Raw genomic sequence first — 17,884 nt, forward strand, 5'->3', positions numbered from 1 at the left:
AAAAAATGGGTGGCGCTGTAGTGTAGCGACGTGCTCTCCCTGGGGAGAACAGCCTGAATTTCACACAGAGAAATCTGTTGTGATAAAAAGAAATACAAATAAAAAATGATATCAAGTACCAATGCAAATCCCAACAAAATGAAGAGAATGGGGAAAACAGCTTCACATTTTTGGCAAACAGTAACCTAAGTAGTGTCACATCTAAAACAAGGAAAACAGAAATATAGAAACTATTCATTCAGACCAGCTGTGGAATACAAGAACATTAGATAAAAAAAAAAGGCAACGTTTATGCCCTACTTATACTGCACATATACATTTACAAATAGTTCTGGCACTCGCATATAATAGACGAATGTCATCTGGGTGTCAGGGTATGAGTATTACACACCCAAAACAATACTGAAATGATCCCTTCTGTTTTGAAGATACATGGCCGATTCGCTCATTTCTTTCAATGAAAATGTTGCAGGATATTTGAGCCAGCGCATCTCATCACCAATTTTAATGTAAATGTTTGACGGGCGCAATAGCCGAGTGGTTAAAGCGTTGGACTGTCAATCTGAGGGTCCCGGGTTCGAATCACGGTGACGGCGCCTGGTGGGTAAAGGGTGGAGATTTTTACGATCTCCCAGGTCAACATATGTGCAGACCTGCTAGTGCCTGAACCCCCTTCGTGTGTATATGCAAGCAAAAGATCAAATACGCACGTTACAGATCCTGTAATCCATGTCAGCGTTCGGTGGGTTATGGAAACAAGAACATACCCAGCATGCACACCCCCGAAAACGGAGTATGGCTGCCTACATGGCGGGGTAAAAACGGTCATACACGTAAAAGCCCACTCGTGTGCATACGAGTGAACGCAGAAGAAGAATGTAAATGTAAATATCCTCCCGGCATGTCACAGTCATCAGTGCATATGCTCCAACACTAAACAGCAGCGATGAAGCGAAGGAAACCTTTTACGAGGATCTGAACAATCTTGTGAAGGCTGTACCCCAACATACTGCTGGGCGACTTCAATGCGAGAGTCGGCACAGGAAGGGCGTGCTGAGACAACATGGTACAGGCAACATGAACTCAATGGCCTGGTACTGCTGAGCCTCTGTGCAGTGAATAACTTGGTAATCACCAATACCCTGTTTAGGCGTGCTGACAAGTACAAATCAACTTTGACCCATCCGAGGTCCAAGCAGTGACACCTGATTGACTATGTTATCTGCCGCAGACATGATGCCAGCGACTTCAGGGCCATGCGAGGAGCAGAATGCTGGACCGACTACCGTCTTGTCGGATCAGTCGTCACGATCTACATCACCCCCACCATCAGAAGAAAACCAAATTCGCCCGGCCATTATTTAACATCGCCAAGCTCAAACATCCAGGTCACCGAGACCACTTTGTGAGCAGCCTGGGTGACAAGCTGACCTCCCATGGACCACTCTATAACATCGTCCGGGTTGGTCACGGTGGGAGCGTAGGCACTGGTGATGGCTGCAAAGTGTTTCCCGGGCATGGGAAAACAAACAGTCATTAGGCGATCATTGATGGCTTAGGGTGGTCCCGCCAGCTTTCTGACGTTATTGCAAAGCCAACACCAGCCTCGCGTCTCTCGTCGATGCTCCTTCCCATCCCAACAAAAGGAGTAACCGGCACCTACTTCGGAGAGTTGTTCATCAGCAAGGTGAGTTTCGCTTTGTGCTGAATGTCGACGTTATATCTCGCCAGCTCCGTTGCCACAAGAGCACTTCGTCTTTCGGGTGGGTCTGTTGGCCTTATGCCGATCGAATAGGGTTTGCACGTTTCACGCACCCAGAGTGAGCGAATTCACTTGGTCTTTTTTTCTTGTTGTTTCGACCGCTAGAGAGGGATTCCCGCTAGTCACGGTGGGCTGACAGGGGTGGTGGGCGACAGGCAATGTGTAGGGCACCTTTAATAGCCCTCTTCCTTTTGCTGTGATGGTTAGCAATGTTGCTTTGAAAAGGGGTACTTAGACGCTAGGACGTTCTGCCGAGCCTCAAAGCGTTGAAAAGCGATGCTTAGACCTGAGCTGCCCTACCTGCGGATTTGTAGCTATGGCTGCCAGTGTATCCTCACCTGCCACTTTGCCACTTGCCTGTCTCTGCAGGACTCGGGTATGAACGTGATATGATGATGTGAAATCATGGCTTTAGCGGTGAGTCTGGATTTCTGTTAAGGAGAGATCGCGCAAGGTCGTCAGCGTCTCTCTACATCCGTGTGATCCAGTAGGACAGGGCCAATACATCTGGCACTGATGGCTTCGCAGGAGTTGACGGAATGATGTTGGGTTGCAACACGAGACCACCTTAGGGACTCAGACTCCGGATTTGCTCTATTGTTTTTTTTCCGTAGCCTTTCTCATGAATGAGAATAGCCACAAGGCAACAGTGGTTTATTAGAATCAGACATTTCTTCTCCTAGACATACTGCCATCCCTGGACGACGAGCCCTTTCTAACCGGCTACTTAACCCATAACCCGCTTCCTACGGACTGGGATAACCGCACAATTCCCAAATTTTACTATTCAGGGAGACAGACAGCACACACACACACACACACACACACACACACACACACACACACACACACATATATATATATATATATATATATGGAGAGAGAGAGAGAGAGAGAGAGATCTTAGAAACAGAGAAGAAAAAGGCAAAGAGAGAAAAGAGGAAGATAAAACAATCTTGTTTTGTGCAATCGACAAAACAGCCTAACTGTCGACTAAAAGATAGCAATGACAACACTACCAACAACAAAGAACAACAAAAAATACAGCCTCGTTGTGTACAATCCAAAACAGAATCCTGCCATGACAATATCTGAAGTGCTGAAGACACTAAGTACTCCCGAACAACTTTCAATAACATTCAACTGTTTCCTTTTCACTGTAATCCTATGTTCCCTGAACTATGCCAACGAACAATCATTATTTTGTTCAAATTCAGTCTTCCGCATAGTTTTCCGCTGGACTGTGGTTTGCTTAGCTACATAAACGATGAACCGATTAACCTTCGGCCTTGATGAGGGATGTTGTCTCCAAAGAAAGAAAATGGGGAATATTAACAATACGCTGTGTATGTAGTTACCAGAGTGATGGTAACATAATGATGGGCACTGAACAGGCGGAATAGGAGAGACATAAACACAAGATGCTCACGTCACCAGTATGATGAGAGCACTTCTGAAGTGGGTCGTAGCAGGTCACGTGTGGAATCCATTATGACAGCCAGGGCAGACAAGAGAGAGAGGGGGGAGGGTGGAGGGAGAGTGAGAGAGGAAGAGAGATAGGAATGGAGGGAGACTGAGAGAGGAAGAGAGAGAGAGGGGAAAGGAAGACCGAGGGAGACAGAGACAGAAACAGACAGAGAGACAGGCAGAAACGGCTATCAGTCGTGAGGTTGCACATTACTGCACTTCGACCGACATGACAACCTAGATCCACAAAACCTCCTCTATGAGCAAAAGGAAGCGAACAAACAATCGAAGAGACAAACAGACATAGACAGACACACACAAAAATGTAAATCAACAAAATTACACTTTCAGAATATAGCAAATACGAACCCACCCCCATCCCTTAACAAAAGAAACCAAAGAGGTCCCTCCGCTCCTTCCTTTAGTAATAACTCCACAGAAAACCCGAACTGAAAACATATCAAATATTTGGGAAGGCACGTGGTGACGGTGGAGGCGACAGTGCTGACAAGGATGATAATTGTGCAAAAGTAGTCGTCGTAATGGTGGCGATGTCGGTGTGCGCAGAAGCTTGCAGCCTCTTCCTCTGACTTCCCCACTCCCCGACCCCTTCCACATCTCCTCCCTCCCCACAATCCCCCGCTCCTGCCCCCGAAACCTGACGCCGATCCGTTTTCAGCCAACTCCAAGCGACAGCTGAGAGAGCTCTCTGAAGAGTTAGCAGCTCTCGTCCAGTCAGTCGGCACCTCCTCCCCTTCCACGCCCCCCACACCCACCCCCCGCGCCCCCACCCCCAAACCAGAGACGAATACAATCTATTCCCAGGCCGGTACAGCTCTGTGGGTCAGCTACGGACTCTTCAGGCCCACTCTAGGCGTGCAGATAAAGGCTCTCACCACACTCGGCCTCTCTCATGGCCCGAGAGAAACGGGCGAGTGGATCGAGTGATGACGCAACACTCGCCGCTAGAGCAAGAGTGGTGGTTGGTGGACGAGACGAAAGACCCCAGTTGTGGACAGGGATGAAAATAACTTGTGGGCATGAGCAGGAAGAGGAAACGTTTATGTCGTCAGAGCATTATTTCAGGAAGCTAGTTGTAACAGTCTGGGGGGGTGGAGGAGTCAAGTTGACATATCTAGCGCGTGTGTGGATGACAGTAACGGAATCAGTACGTGTAAGACATCGGAGACAATGAGTCTTGATGGGAATCGTGTTCTGAAAGGAAAAGCACAAAAGCGAACACACACACAAACACAAACACACACACACACACACACACACACACACACACCAGTACTGAGGTGAGCAGGAAACTACCTGAAGAAAAAGAGAAAGAAGAAGACAACGATGACTTTTAAAACATGGGTACATCAAACAAACATTACGATTTCTATTGTACGTTTGAAAGGAAGGATCTGGGAAGAAAACTGGATAGCGTTCCGTCACATCTTTTGGATAGAGCCGCTGATCAGTACTTTGAGATCGATGTGAAAGCTGTTGATTCTCTATTTCTTAAACTGAACGTTGATAAGGCAATAGGCCCAGATAATATCTGTGGAAGATTGTTGGAGATACGTGCCTAAGAACTGTGTGACGTTTTCTGTATAATACTGAATAGGTCTCTCAAGGACTGCTCTGTCTTCAATATCTGGAAAAACTCCACTATCTGTCCCATCCGCAAGACAAAGAACCCAGCTTCACTTAATGATTACCGTCCTGTTTCCCTGACTTCAATAGTCATGAAATGCTTTTAAAAATTATTATCCGACATCTGTTACCTTTCACAAACCAACAATTTGACCCTCTTTAGTGTGTGTACAAACCACACGGAAGTGCTGACAATAATAATAATATTATTAATGATAATGATAATAATAATGATTTTATTTACAAAGCACCTTTCCGTGTAAAACATACTCATTTGCGCTGCACAGTGTAAATATCGACGTTTAAAACATGCATTTCAACTCTAAAATGAAAAGAAAAAACAAAAAAAAACAACAACCTTACATGCATAACCGTTTACAGTCAGCCAGCGAAAACCTCAATCACAAATTCATGCACACACACACACACACACACACACACACCACACACACACACACACACACACACACACACACATTATCATCACACTCATCATACATATCACATGAAAAAGCCTAATTCATGCAATATCATCACATTGCTGAAATACCCTATCACATTACTTAAAACTATTCCTGATGACACAATAAACAAACACCATGTCACAATAACTGAAAATTTACTTCCGACTCTTAGCACCGGCCACACACGTCACAATACAATAAAAATCTACATTTTAAAATGCAAAATTTAAAAGCAGCCATACCCTCCCCCTCTTCCCCACAACACATGCTCGATAAAGTAGAAATAGGTGCGTCTTTAAGTTCTTTTTGAAAGTTGAAAAATACTGGGGGTCTTTTGGGCATACAGACAGGGAGTTCCAGACTGTGGGGGCAAAGACAGAGAAATATTTTAGCCACAGGTCTCAAGGGAGAACCGATGAACTTTCAGCAGAGAGGTGTCATCTGAGCGCAGCGAACTAGTATGATATAGATGAAGAAGATCTGAAAGATACGGTGGCATAATAAGTTTGTGGTGATAGAGACACTGGAAACAGAGACAAGTTACTTTGTATTGAATTATTGCCTTAACAGGAAGCCAGTGAAGTGTTCTGAGTCGTGATGTTGCACTTTCATGTCTGGGTTTAGGGAGTACGAGTCGGGCTGCGTGATTCTGAATGCGTTGAAGTTTATTTAGTTTGTTATCAGGGAGACCAGCAAGAAGAGAGTTGCGATAGTCTAATCTAGACAGTATGGAAGAAACATCAAGTTTGTTGGCAGCAGCAGTGGAAAGGAAAGAACGAATTTTGCCAGGCCTACGTAGCTGACAGAACAGAGTACGGCACAAGTGTTTGACCTGTGCATCCATAGACAGTGTTTTATCTATGTAGAGGGCAAGGTTTCTCACACACTGGGAGAAAGGTGTGTCACAGCCAGGGATAGACATAGAGGTAGATGTGACCTGATTTATCTTTGATTTGGTGCCAATGACAATTAGCCTTTTTCCTCATTCATCTTCACCCTGTTCTCACTATAGGTGTCAAGGAGCCTTTGTTCCATGTGGGATGAAGACTCCAGGGGACAAGTACTGGTGTTAGTGGTGCGGGAAGAGGAGTTATCAATAGGATGCTCCCCCTTGTACCACTCTGGTCTAGGGTTTGTGGTCTGTGTCATGGCATGTGCCTGCTTGCTTGCTATGCTTTTTTTTTTTTTTTTAACGAAGCTTGCTTTGCTTGCCTGCATGTTTGTGTTGTGTGTGGTCACTGTCGTGTCAAAGAGGCCATCCATAAAATCTGTGAAAGACAAGTAGTAGACCAACTAGGTGGGAGCGACCACCTTCCCATTCTAATTACTCTATGTCTAGCAGAAAAGTCTATAAACACCATCAAATGACCCAGCTGGAATTACAAAAAAGCAGACTGGTCCAAGTTTTCAGTCTTACCTGACTCTTTGTGCCAAGACAGTAGAATAGACTTACTGAATGACCTGAACAGCAAAGTCAAGTGCTTCACAAAATGCATTCTTGAGGCAGCAAAGTGAAGCATTCCAAGACGGAAGAGACAAAACTACATGCCCGACTGGAGTGAAAATCTACAGAGCCTCCACAATGAAATCACCAAAACTAGAGAGCAAGTAGAGAAGTCCCCCATCACTGAAAACAACGATAAGTAAAGACTGAAGCAGCCCGCAGGTCATTGCAAGAGAAGACAAGCTCGCTGAACTTGGAAAAAGGCAAAAGAAAGTTGTGGAGACTGACAAAAACTCTCAACAACGAACACCAAGAAACCCGCAGGACAACACTTTAGAAAGACAACAACCAAAATTACCCTGGGAAACAGGCAGCCTCCTTGCTTGCCAACACATTTAAAGAAGCCAGCATGCTGGATGTCCCCCTAGAGAAACGAGACGAAGTCAGGCAGAGCACCAGAAAAGAACTCTCAAAACAGAGGCCGTCCCCCGCAATGACTGGTGCCTTTACCACCAAAGAGCTCAATGCGGCCATCAGACAACTGAAAAACAAAAAGGCACCAGGCAAAAACGGAATAACAAATGAAATGATAAAGCACCTGGGCAACCATGCAAACCAAATAGCACTGGAATTCTTCAACCTTTCCTGGAACACAAGGGAATTCCCACACATTTGGAAGGAATCTGTCATCATTCCTATCCTCAAGAAGGGAAAAGACAGTTTTCGACCCATCAGCCTCCTCAGTTATCTTGGGAAAACAATGGAGCACATGGCAAACAGAAGATTGCAGTACCACCTGGAGAAAAATAGCCTCAGCAACCTAGTGCAGTCAGGCTTTAGAAATAGCAGAAGCACAGAAGATCAGGTCACTCTGTTAGCCAAGGACATTGAAAACGGATTCCAACAAAAGATGAAGACCTCGGCCGTCTTTGTGGACCTGACTAAAGCCTTCGATAAGGTCTGGAAAGAAGGCCTTCTTCTCAAACTGCTCCAGAAACAGGTTTGTGGGAGAATGCATCGATGGATCCAGAGCTATCTTCTCGTGAAGCTCGACGGCCACCTCAACAGACTAGTCACCTATCACCTACCCTTTTCGCCATCTTCATTGATTCATTGACGATGTCGTTGACCAGCTGTCAATGCATATCTCCAGAGACCTCCATGCAGATAATCTAGCTGTTTGGACACAAGCAGAAGAGAACTCCACAGCAACCTGCAGGATGTGAGCAGCCCTGAACAGTATTGCCACATGGTCAAAAGAGTGGTTGGTTACAATCAACAGGACCAAGACAGAAGCCACCTGCTTCTCCCTGTCCCCTAAGAAAGAGACCTTCACCCTCCAGATTGAAGGAAAGTAGATCCCTCAACAGGACACATCCAACTACCTTGGTGTGAAATTGGACCGCAGGTTCTCCTGGTATTCTCACATCAGCACCACCCAGAGCAAAGCCACACGCAAGATGGCCGTGACGAAGAAACTGGCCGGCACCAAGAGGGGAGCTAACATGAAGATCCTGACTCAAGTTTACACAGGATCAGTCAGACCTTACATGGAGTATGCCTCCAACACCTGGGCAACAACAGCAAAGTCTTGCACAGAACCCTTGGCCAGAACGCCAGTTGCGCCTCATCACAGGTGGCATGAAGACCACATTCATCAATGCTATGGCAGGGACTGCTGGACTCATGCCCCTGGAAGAGAGAAGAGATGAGAGACTGCTTCACCAGAGTGAGAAGATGAAACGGCTTCCATCACACCCTCTGTCTTCAAAACCAAGAATTGGCTGAAGCACAGAAGGACAAACCACATCGTCAAGGCCCTCCACCAGACCCATGGCTAGTGCTTGCCTGACAAGAACCGACCTGCTGAACCCCTGCAAGACTTTGAAAACTGTCACTAGATGTCCCCTCTGCTGTCCTTGACATCCCCGGCATTCAGAGCAAAGGCCAGTTCCTGGATGATGAGCTGAAGCTGCTGACCCTGGAAGCACTGGATAGGGACTACCCGAGCACCACCTGGACCCGTGTATACACAGACGGCTCTGCCGAGAATGCTGTTAGGAACGGGGGAGGCGGTGTCTACATCCAATTCCCAGATGGCAGCTCGGTGAGGTATTTCATTGCTACTGGCCTCACTCCAACGAATTTTAGAGCCGAAGCATCTGTGCTGCAGCGTAACTCCTGAACCAGAGAGACAGTTTGCCAGACCACACTGTCTTCCTCACCGATTGCTGAGCTGTCCTACAAGGCCTCCAATTTAGAGTGGGGGGACAAAAATCTGTGGGACATCCAGTTTGAATTGGAGGCCGTAAGTGCCAGAACCACAACGGTCCTGAAGTGGATTCCCTCTCACTGCGGCATAGCAGGAAATGAAGAGGCAGACAAGCTCTCCAAAGCAGGAAGCAGGCTCACCAAATCTGACCACCCTCTTAGCTTTCGGGAGACAAAGACCATCCTGCGCAGCCACTTCAGAAACAGCTGGCGAGAACGGTTACATCTGGGAGCACAGGAGGACATTATCCATCAACTGGGTCGAGTCCTCTCCCATCTCTACAAGCTGAAAATTTCCCACACAGACCAATGTCCGTGTGACACTGCTCCTCAAACTCCAGCCCATGTCCTGCAAGACTGCCCTCTACACAAAGAGCTGAGGCTCCAGATCTGGCCCAGTCCCGCAGCGCTTCAGGACAAGTTCTGGGGAAAGACTATAGAGCTCCAGTGGACTGCGCACTTCGTAATCTACTCTGGACTGACCGTCTGAACATGGCCTGAGAACGCTGAAGAAGAAAGTTTTCACTCATACACCCGGCCACACCCTCAATGCAATTTTTCAAACTACCGGCAAGAGGTGAATAATCTGGCGAGTTGTGGAGCTGGGAATCGTCCGAAAAGAAATGGTATGAGTGACCTGACCAATGAATGACAGTGCTGAGAGACTGTGTACATACTAGATGAAACTGGACCCAAGACTGAACCTTGTGGCACCCCACACTTCAACACAGATGGAGTGGATTCATGACCAACAAGGACAGACTGGGTTCGGCAAGTTAAGTATGGTATGAACTAATCCAGGACCGTTCCAGGGCAACAAAAATGGGTACGCAACCGTGTAATAAGGGTGCAATGGTGTATGGTGTCAAACGCTGCCGACAGGTCGAGCAGTGACAAAATGGACACACAGCCAGTATCAGAAGCCTGAAGAAGGTCATTAACCACTCGCAGCAAGGCGGTTTCGGTGCTATGGCAAGTACGGTAAACTGACTGAATCGGATCTAAATGGTTCTGTAATTCCAAATGTTGCAGCACCTGTTTGAACATAATACGCTGTAACACTTTTCACATGAAAGGTAGGTTAGAAAACGATGCTCCTTTAGAATGCTTTCCTTCACTTAAATGACACAGATCTTTATTCGCATTCATTTTGTTTACTACACTTCCGCTTTTAATACAACCTTATCTTCTTGCCCTAAAAGTGCTGGGTTTAGATGTTTGTTCCATTGTTTTGATATTTATCTTTCTTTGCAATAGAACTCTGTCCGTGTTCAGTCTGCCCATATTTCTAAAAACACCACATCTACTGTCGCTTCTCAAGGCACGGTGCTGTCCCTTGTCCGATTTGCACTGTACAAGAATGACTGCAGAGGCACGGCGAAAACTACCGTCATTAAAATATTCTGATGACTCAGCTGTTGGAGACCAGATCTGATGCTATTTCAGTGAAACTGAACAAATTCTGTTCTTGGTGTGAAGAGAACTATCATTAATTAACGTTTTGAAAAAAAAGAAAAAAAGAAATATAGATAGAGATTTTTCGAAAAGGCCTACCTTGTCATATTTTCGAAAAGACCCCTTGCCTATACCTACCTTATCATATAGATGGTGAAACGGTTGAACGAGTCAAGGACTATAAATATTTAGGTATTATCTTCGACAACAATCTAGCTTTTGACAGAAATGTTGAGCGTATTAATAAGAAATGCCAATCTAGAATCTTTTGTTTACAGAAATTAAGAAATTCTGATATTAACAAGATTCTTCAGATCAACTGCCAGTGTTGTACGGAGTCTGTGCTCACTCTTTCTTATATGTGCTGGTATGGAAGTTTGCGCGTAAGTGAGTTTTGAATGATGTAGGTGTGTCAGTAAAATTGTGGGAGTGAGACAAGTCAGTATGCAATAGCTGTGTGAGAGACGAGTGTTTCAGAAAGCCATGCAGATAGCAACTGACGACAGCCATGTTTTAACCCTCCAGGACCTGCTAGTGCAAATATTCAGACGAAAATTATTTCTTGCAAAATGGCAATAAAACTTCATTAGAAATTATTTGAAATAGAAATATTATTCAAAATCAATAAAAATGAACAAAATGGCATACGTGCCGGATATGACCCAGCAGGTCTTTGAGGAAAAGAGCCCAGTTGCGCCATGTGTAGAATATTGAGTCCTCACATCCCCTAAACAGCTCTGATTCAGTCACAAATTTGAAATGGTTCTTTTCAGTTGACTATGTTCATTTTGTTGATTTTAGAGCGTGAAACCGCACAATGCAGTTTCTGTCCTTGTTGAAACAAGGGTAAACATTACACCTGGTGCATATGACATATCTCTTCGTTTCATGATTTCTAAAGGTCTTCAGTCACTCACTTCGGGAGATGTTTACAGCTGTCCAGATAAACATTACTGACAGAAGCCTGCTGAGGAACTTATGGAGGAGGGGGAACCGGAGACAATGAAGCAGGACGTCTAGCTTCTTGTTAGTGGTGACAAAGCCATCTGCAATCATTCCCTGAAAAGTGCTGATCGGACAGTCCTTGGGGGATTGTTCAAGCCGTTCTATGAAGGCTGTGACTTGTGGCTAAAAAGCGATGTCAGCCCATGTGGGCTTCCTCGTTAAACTGGCCAGTTTTTATCCACTTGGTCTGCTTCTAGCACTGGGACGACGTTTACCAGACTGCTAAGTGAATGACATCGTCATCCAACGCTGCAGCCAGGGCTAACAACAATGTCTCAAAGCAGCCTCCTAGAATTAGAAAGAGTTCAAAATGAAGCTATGAGGCTGATCCTTGGATCAGCAAAAGACATCCCTACGGAGACCATGCGATACCTGCTTGACCTTTCTTCAATGCAGGCCAGAAACAAGTTTGAACAGGTTAAGGCCTACTTCAGATCATTAGAAAACCCTCAAAACTCACTGCACGATGCAGTTAAGGAAACAAAAGGCAGCCATCTAGGACGCGGAAGATCATGGATGGGACAAGCAGCAGACACAATCTAGCTTGTATGCCAGCTACAAGACCTGAAAGAAACAAAAGAATGGGAGAAAACCCCTGAAAACCTCAAACATATTTTCAAGACCATCATTTCACCCACATTAGGAAGACATTGTCGGGAATGGCCAGAGGGCAAAACTGATGCAGAAGTGAAGCTACTCACAGAACAAAATAGTAAAGAAGAGGACATAATTATATGTACAGATGGCTCAGTCACCAAAGACCAATCCGGCTGGGGAATGACTGCTCAGCAAACGGGAAAAACAATTAGAGAAGAGAATGCCGCGTACAAAGTCACAATCTCCAGCCTGACTATGGAAGATGAAACTGCCCCCAGTGCGTCTTTGACATCTGCTGATGGTGACTGTCTGGAGTTCTGTCAGTATTAGTGTTAATCATGATCTGATGGACTCCACCTTTCGTGTTGAATACTTATATGTTGATGTGTTGGTACTGCCATCATCCACAAAAACACTGACCTCAGTGACGCCATTTTCAAACAAGAAGATTTTTCTTCTTTTGTGTACACACCCGCATACGTTTGCACACACACACACACACACACACACACACACACACACAGAGAGAGAGAGAGAGAGAGAGAGAGAGACACACACACAGAGACACACACAGACACACAAACACAGACACACACACACACACACACACACACACACACACACACACACACACATACAGAGAGAGACAGAGAGAGAGAGAGAGACACACACACACAGAGACACACACAGACACACAAACACAGACACAGACACACACACACACACACACACACAGTTCATATACCAATCTGCGGTCATTTAGGTTAAAGAGGTTAAAGGTCTTTAAGCCTTTTTCGGCCATATGGCCAATGAATTCATATCCACTGTGTCAAAGACTCGGCATAGGAAGGCGAGGCCCAGTCCCATTCAGACCTGGGTGAGGTGAGGGAAATCAGAGAACAGTGCCTTTCCCCATGATGTTCTACCAGGCCGAAACGGGGAATCGAACCCTGACCACCAGATCAGAAATTCAACACCCTGCCCATTCTACCACGGCGGCTCCTAAGTCATAGTCCTTTAGACGCCATTTAATAACATTCATACCAAAGCTGCAGCCTCTATCTGCACACACACACACACACACACACACACACACACACACACACACACACATTTATGTATACGTAAATACATACATACATACATACATCTCTCTCTCTCTCTCTCTCTCTCTATATATATATATATATATATATATATATATATATCCACACACACACACACACACACACACACACACACAAGCAAAGTAAACAAATACTTACATTTCTTGTACACCTGACTCAGCAGCAACGCCTCCAGGCCAGACATGTAGCGTTTCCCACGACTGGCTGAGAAACCACTGGGGTTGAAACGTTTCCACTGCTCCTCCTCCTCTCCTTTTTCTTCCATCCCTCTCTTTCCCCGCGATCCAACAAATCCTTGAGTGAAGCGTTTAGCTAGTTCTTCCATACCTCTCTTTCCCCGCGATCCAACAAATCCTTGAGTGAAGCGTTTAGCTAGTTCTTCCATTCCTCTCTTTCCCCGCGATCCAACAAATCCTTGAGTGAAGCGTTTAGCTAGTTCTTCCATTCCTCTCTTTCCCCGCGATCCAACAAATCCTTGAGTGAAGCGTTTAGCTAGTTCTTCCATTCCTCTCTTTCCCCGAGACCCGATAAAACCCTGAATGAAGCGTTTGGTTAGCTCCTCAGCTGAGATCTCCCCATCGTCCATTCTTTTCCAGTCGTTGAAGACGGCGGAGCGGACCACGCGCCTGGCTGGAGCAGCGCCCCCTCCCTCCTTGTCTCTCTTTCCGCGGGATCCGACAAAGCCTTGGATGAACCGCTTGGGAAAGTCTTGGATAGTGCGACTGCCAACCATCCTTTTTGATAAACCTTGGAAGAAGAAGCGCTTGGCTGGGACCTCCTCCTTGTCGTGTTCCAGTTCCGTTTCCACTTCGCTGCTCATCTTGTGACTTCCGTCAGAACTGGGGACTTTTTCAGGGCCGGGATTCATCCTGAGTTGGCTGACGTCATTGTAGGAGGAGGGCTGGGAAAGAGAGGCGGGATGGTGAAGGTGGGGGTCAGAGGTGGCGTAGTATTCGTTAGCGGCCGGAAGCTGAAGAAAGAGCGGGATGGTTATTTTTGTAAATATCATGATGATTATGATCATCACTATGAATATGATTATGATGATGACAATGAATATCATTATTATAATATCGTTATTGTTTTTGTTGTTGTTGTCACCATTATTATTATTGTTAATATCATTATTCACATATTAAGATTTTTCAAATGTACGCATGCGATAGAATGAAACGTGTGTGTGTGAGTCAGTGTGTGTGTGTGGTGGGGGGGCGGAGGGGGGGGGGGGGGGAGGGGGGAGGTGCGCGTGCGCGTATTCTTCAAAACAAATCTTATGAGGACCAATAATTATGCATTTTGTAAGGCTAGCATTCTCCTTCCCAATGAAATCCTCACAGGACGAAACACAGCAGGCAGAGTGGAAAGTCAGAACGGCGGCGGACGGGTGCAACAGCCTAGTGGTTACAACGCTGGATTTTCAATCTGATGGTCTTGGTTCGAAAACCAGTGGGGGGAACGTAGCGGGGTGAATGGTGGATATTTTTTCGATCTCCAAAGTTATCAAATGTGCAGAACTGCTATTGCCTTACCTCCCTTCGTGCGTGTACGGATACAACACACCAAACACGCACTTTTAATATCCAGTGACAGCGTTTCGTGGTTTATGGAAACAAAAATATACCCAGCATGCACACCCTGTAAAACAGAGTATGGTTGCCTGCATGGTGGTAGTATGAACACAATAATGCACATAAAGGACCACTCATTCATACGAGTGAACGAGGGAGTTCAAGCTGACGGACTCAGGAGCAGTAAGCAAAAGAAAGACGGCGGCTTGGTGCCATGGGATGCCCCAGTGTTTCCTCTCTACTGTGACGTCATGCCGGGCACGTGGAGGCCTGAAATCTGGGAATGGGTGGAGTGGGGAGGGAACAACAACGAAAGAAGACATTCATCAGTCTGTTCGTATTCCTATCGATTTTGGCCACCAATGCCAACAGACAGACAAGACAGACAGACGGACAGACACACTGCACTTAGGTGCACGCAGGCACGTGGACGCATACACACACGCACACACGCTAGAAAGCACATATACACGTACGTGTACACGCTGGCACACAAGCAAGCACACCACAAACTCTGAGAGTGTTTGACGTGGGTGCGTGTGATTGTGTGGTTGGGCGCGCGCGCGCGTGGAAACAATACAAATAATCGCTTGATCGGAAAGGAGTAGAATGAGACAATTTTCGATAAGAGTCGACCGAGCGAAAAAAAAATCAACTCGGCGGACCCCTTTCCATTTACCGGACAGTTGATCATAGCCTTTTTCGTTATACTCCTCGCCATGATCGCAATTTCCATTTGTCTTGGATCCACTATCAACATTAATTAAATTAACTGACGGCAGTTTTAGGAAACAGTGTAGTACGGAGCGAAGTTTTGTTCATGTTTGTCATACATTAGACAATTACGCGCATAACATCATCATAATCATCATTATCATCATCATCAGCGTCCTCCTCCTCCTCCTCCTCACCACCACCGCCACATCATCACCAGGATCACCATCCGTAGCAACAACAGCATTAGCATCAATGAAATAAAAACAGCAGCAAAAGCAGAAAAAGCAGAAGAAGAACAACAACAAGAACAAGAACAACAGAAACAAGAACAAGTACAAGAAGACGGTTCAGTTTTGGTTCAAGTTTCTCAAGGAGGAATCACTGCGTTCAGACAAATCCATATACCCTACATCATAATTATCCATTAGCCAGAAGCTTGACCAGCAGCTTAATGTAAAAAGCTTTGTCAGGCTTTGTGTGCACGAGCTTATATATTTGTGCACAAATCAGGGTGGATTCATTTTTCTTCAGAATTTTGCCAGACGACAACAGTTACGTTGCCATGGGTTATTTTTCAGTGCGCACAGTGCGAGCTGCGGCTCGCCCTTTCTCCAGAGTTTGACTGAAAAATCAAACTGAACGTCTTCATTCGGATTAGGTGATAAACATGTCCCATAAGCAACACAGGAAGAAGATGTGGAAGATGATGAAGAGGGTAGAGGGGACGAGGAAGAAGACGAAAGGACACAACAAAATACCATAAGCACAACAATAATGTCAGTCCTCAATGTTCTTACATGGAGCGGATCAGCATTTGGTGTGGACTGAGCTGAAATCAGCAGAAGGTTGCAGATAATAATGGCGACCAGCACCATCACGCAATATCGAACCATTCCGAAAAGTGAGTAGCTGAAACATGAAAATAGAGATAATTATGAGAGGGGAGCGGGACGGGGGGGGGGGGGGGGGGGGGGGGGGGGGGGGAGAGGGTATAGGAGGAGGGGGGGGGGGGGTTGAAGGTGTGATATGGAGGGAATGAACATAATATCTCAATTTGTTTTTTGTTTCACCATGATATGCTTTGTTTCTTTACAGTCTGTCTCTGTCTCTGTCTGCCTCTGTCTCTCTTTCCTCTGTGGTAAGATTTCTATGCAGCCAGAAAGGAAAGGCATAAATGAGCACTCACTCCTCCAGCACACACACACACACACACACATATATATATATATATATATATTGCGAACACTCACTCCCTTTCCATATATATATATATATATATATATATATATATATATATATATATATATATATATAATGGTAATAATAATTTAATTTGTAAATCTCCTTTCCGTGTAAAACATATTCACTTGTACTGTACAATTGAAATACCGACGTTTAAAACATGCAATCAAAGACTTAAAAGAAAAAAAAAAGAAAAAGAAAAAACCTTACATGCATGGCCATTTAGTCAGTCAACCAAACACTCAGGCGCAAAATATTTACACACACACACACACACACACACACACACACACACACACACACACACACAGAGATTCAAGATGATTTATTCATATAGGCCAAGGCCCCTAATGAAGGGGTACATGAACAGACAACAATGAAAAACAAAGAAAAACAAAAACAAAAACATTTCACATAATACAACATACATAGAAAACTCGATATAACATAAGTTCAAATGAAACTAGCCTGGCAACAAAACAGTGTTTTCATGACGTAATCATTTCTCGGACTTTGAAAGCTTTATATAAATACAAAACAAGGTTTCTAACAATTTCACAGGATGTTGAGGACATTAACAAGTTCAATTTAAACATATTTGGTTGTCTGTAATATTTAGGCTTAATAAATGATTCTCGAATATTCCTCAAAGCTGGACAACAAAGGACAAAGTGCATTTCATTTTCTGTCGAATCTTTGCATAATGGACAAATCAGATCAGTGTTATTACATATTCTGTATCTATAATGATGAACCGCTAGCTCAGAAATACCTAATCTGAATCTTGTTGTTATATATTTCAAATGTCTGCCCATATTTAACATCAGGTAGGGTTTCAAGTCTGGGCCATTGCTGAAATTCCTATAAAAATCAAATCTTTCACTATTTTGAATATGATCAGACCATTTCTGCCATCTACAATCGATCAAACGTTGGCGAAAAGCACAAATAAATGACTGAATACTGCCAACACCTTGGTTTAACCAAACAAAACCAAACCCATACTCAAATAAACAGTGACGTATTTTTGTTACCCAATTTACTTTGCCTCTAGTATCTAAATCAAACAGCATATCATAAGCTTTACGAGGTAATCTGTTAGCATCCATTTCTAATAA

General features: G+C 44.9%; 1 protein-coding gene across 3 annotated transcripts in view; it reads right to left on the reverse strand.

Annotated features, from left to right (window-relative positions):
- LOC143290399 (uncharacterized) overlaps positions 1–17,884 on the reverse strand; it is a 138,299-nt gene that overhangs the window by 46,972 nt on the left and 73,443 nt on the right. For all 3 annotated transcript variants that reach the window (XM_076599801.1, XM_076599802.1, XM_076599803.1), the window contains exons 2-3: positions 16,322–16,433; positions 13,378–14,209 (exon numbers count right to left, since the gene is read on the reverse strand). In XM_076599801.1, the coding sequence (XP_076455916.1) occupies positions 13,378–14,209; positions 16,322–16,433 (944 nt within the window). The remainder of the gene's footprint in view (positions 1–13,377; positions 14,210–16,321; positions 16,434–17,884) is intronic.

Source organism: Babylonia areolata, chromosome 15 (genome assembly GCF_041734735.1).
Source record: "Babylonia areolata isolate BAREFJ2019XMU chromosome 15, ASM4173473v1, whole genome shotgun sequence".
NCBI classification, from domain to species: Eukaryota; Metazoa; Mollusca; class Gastropoda; order Neogastropoda; family Buccinidae; genus Babylonia; species Babylonia areolata.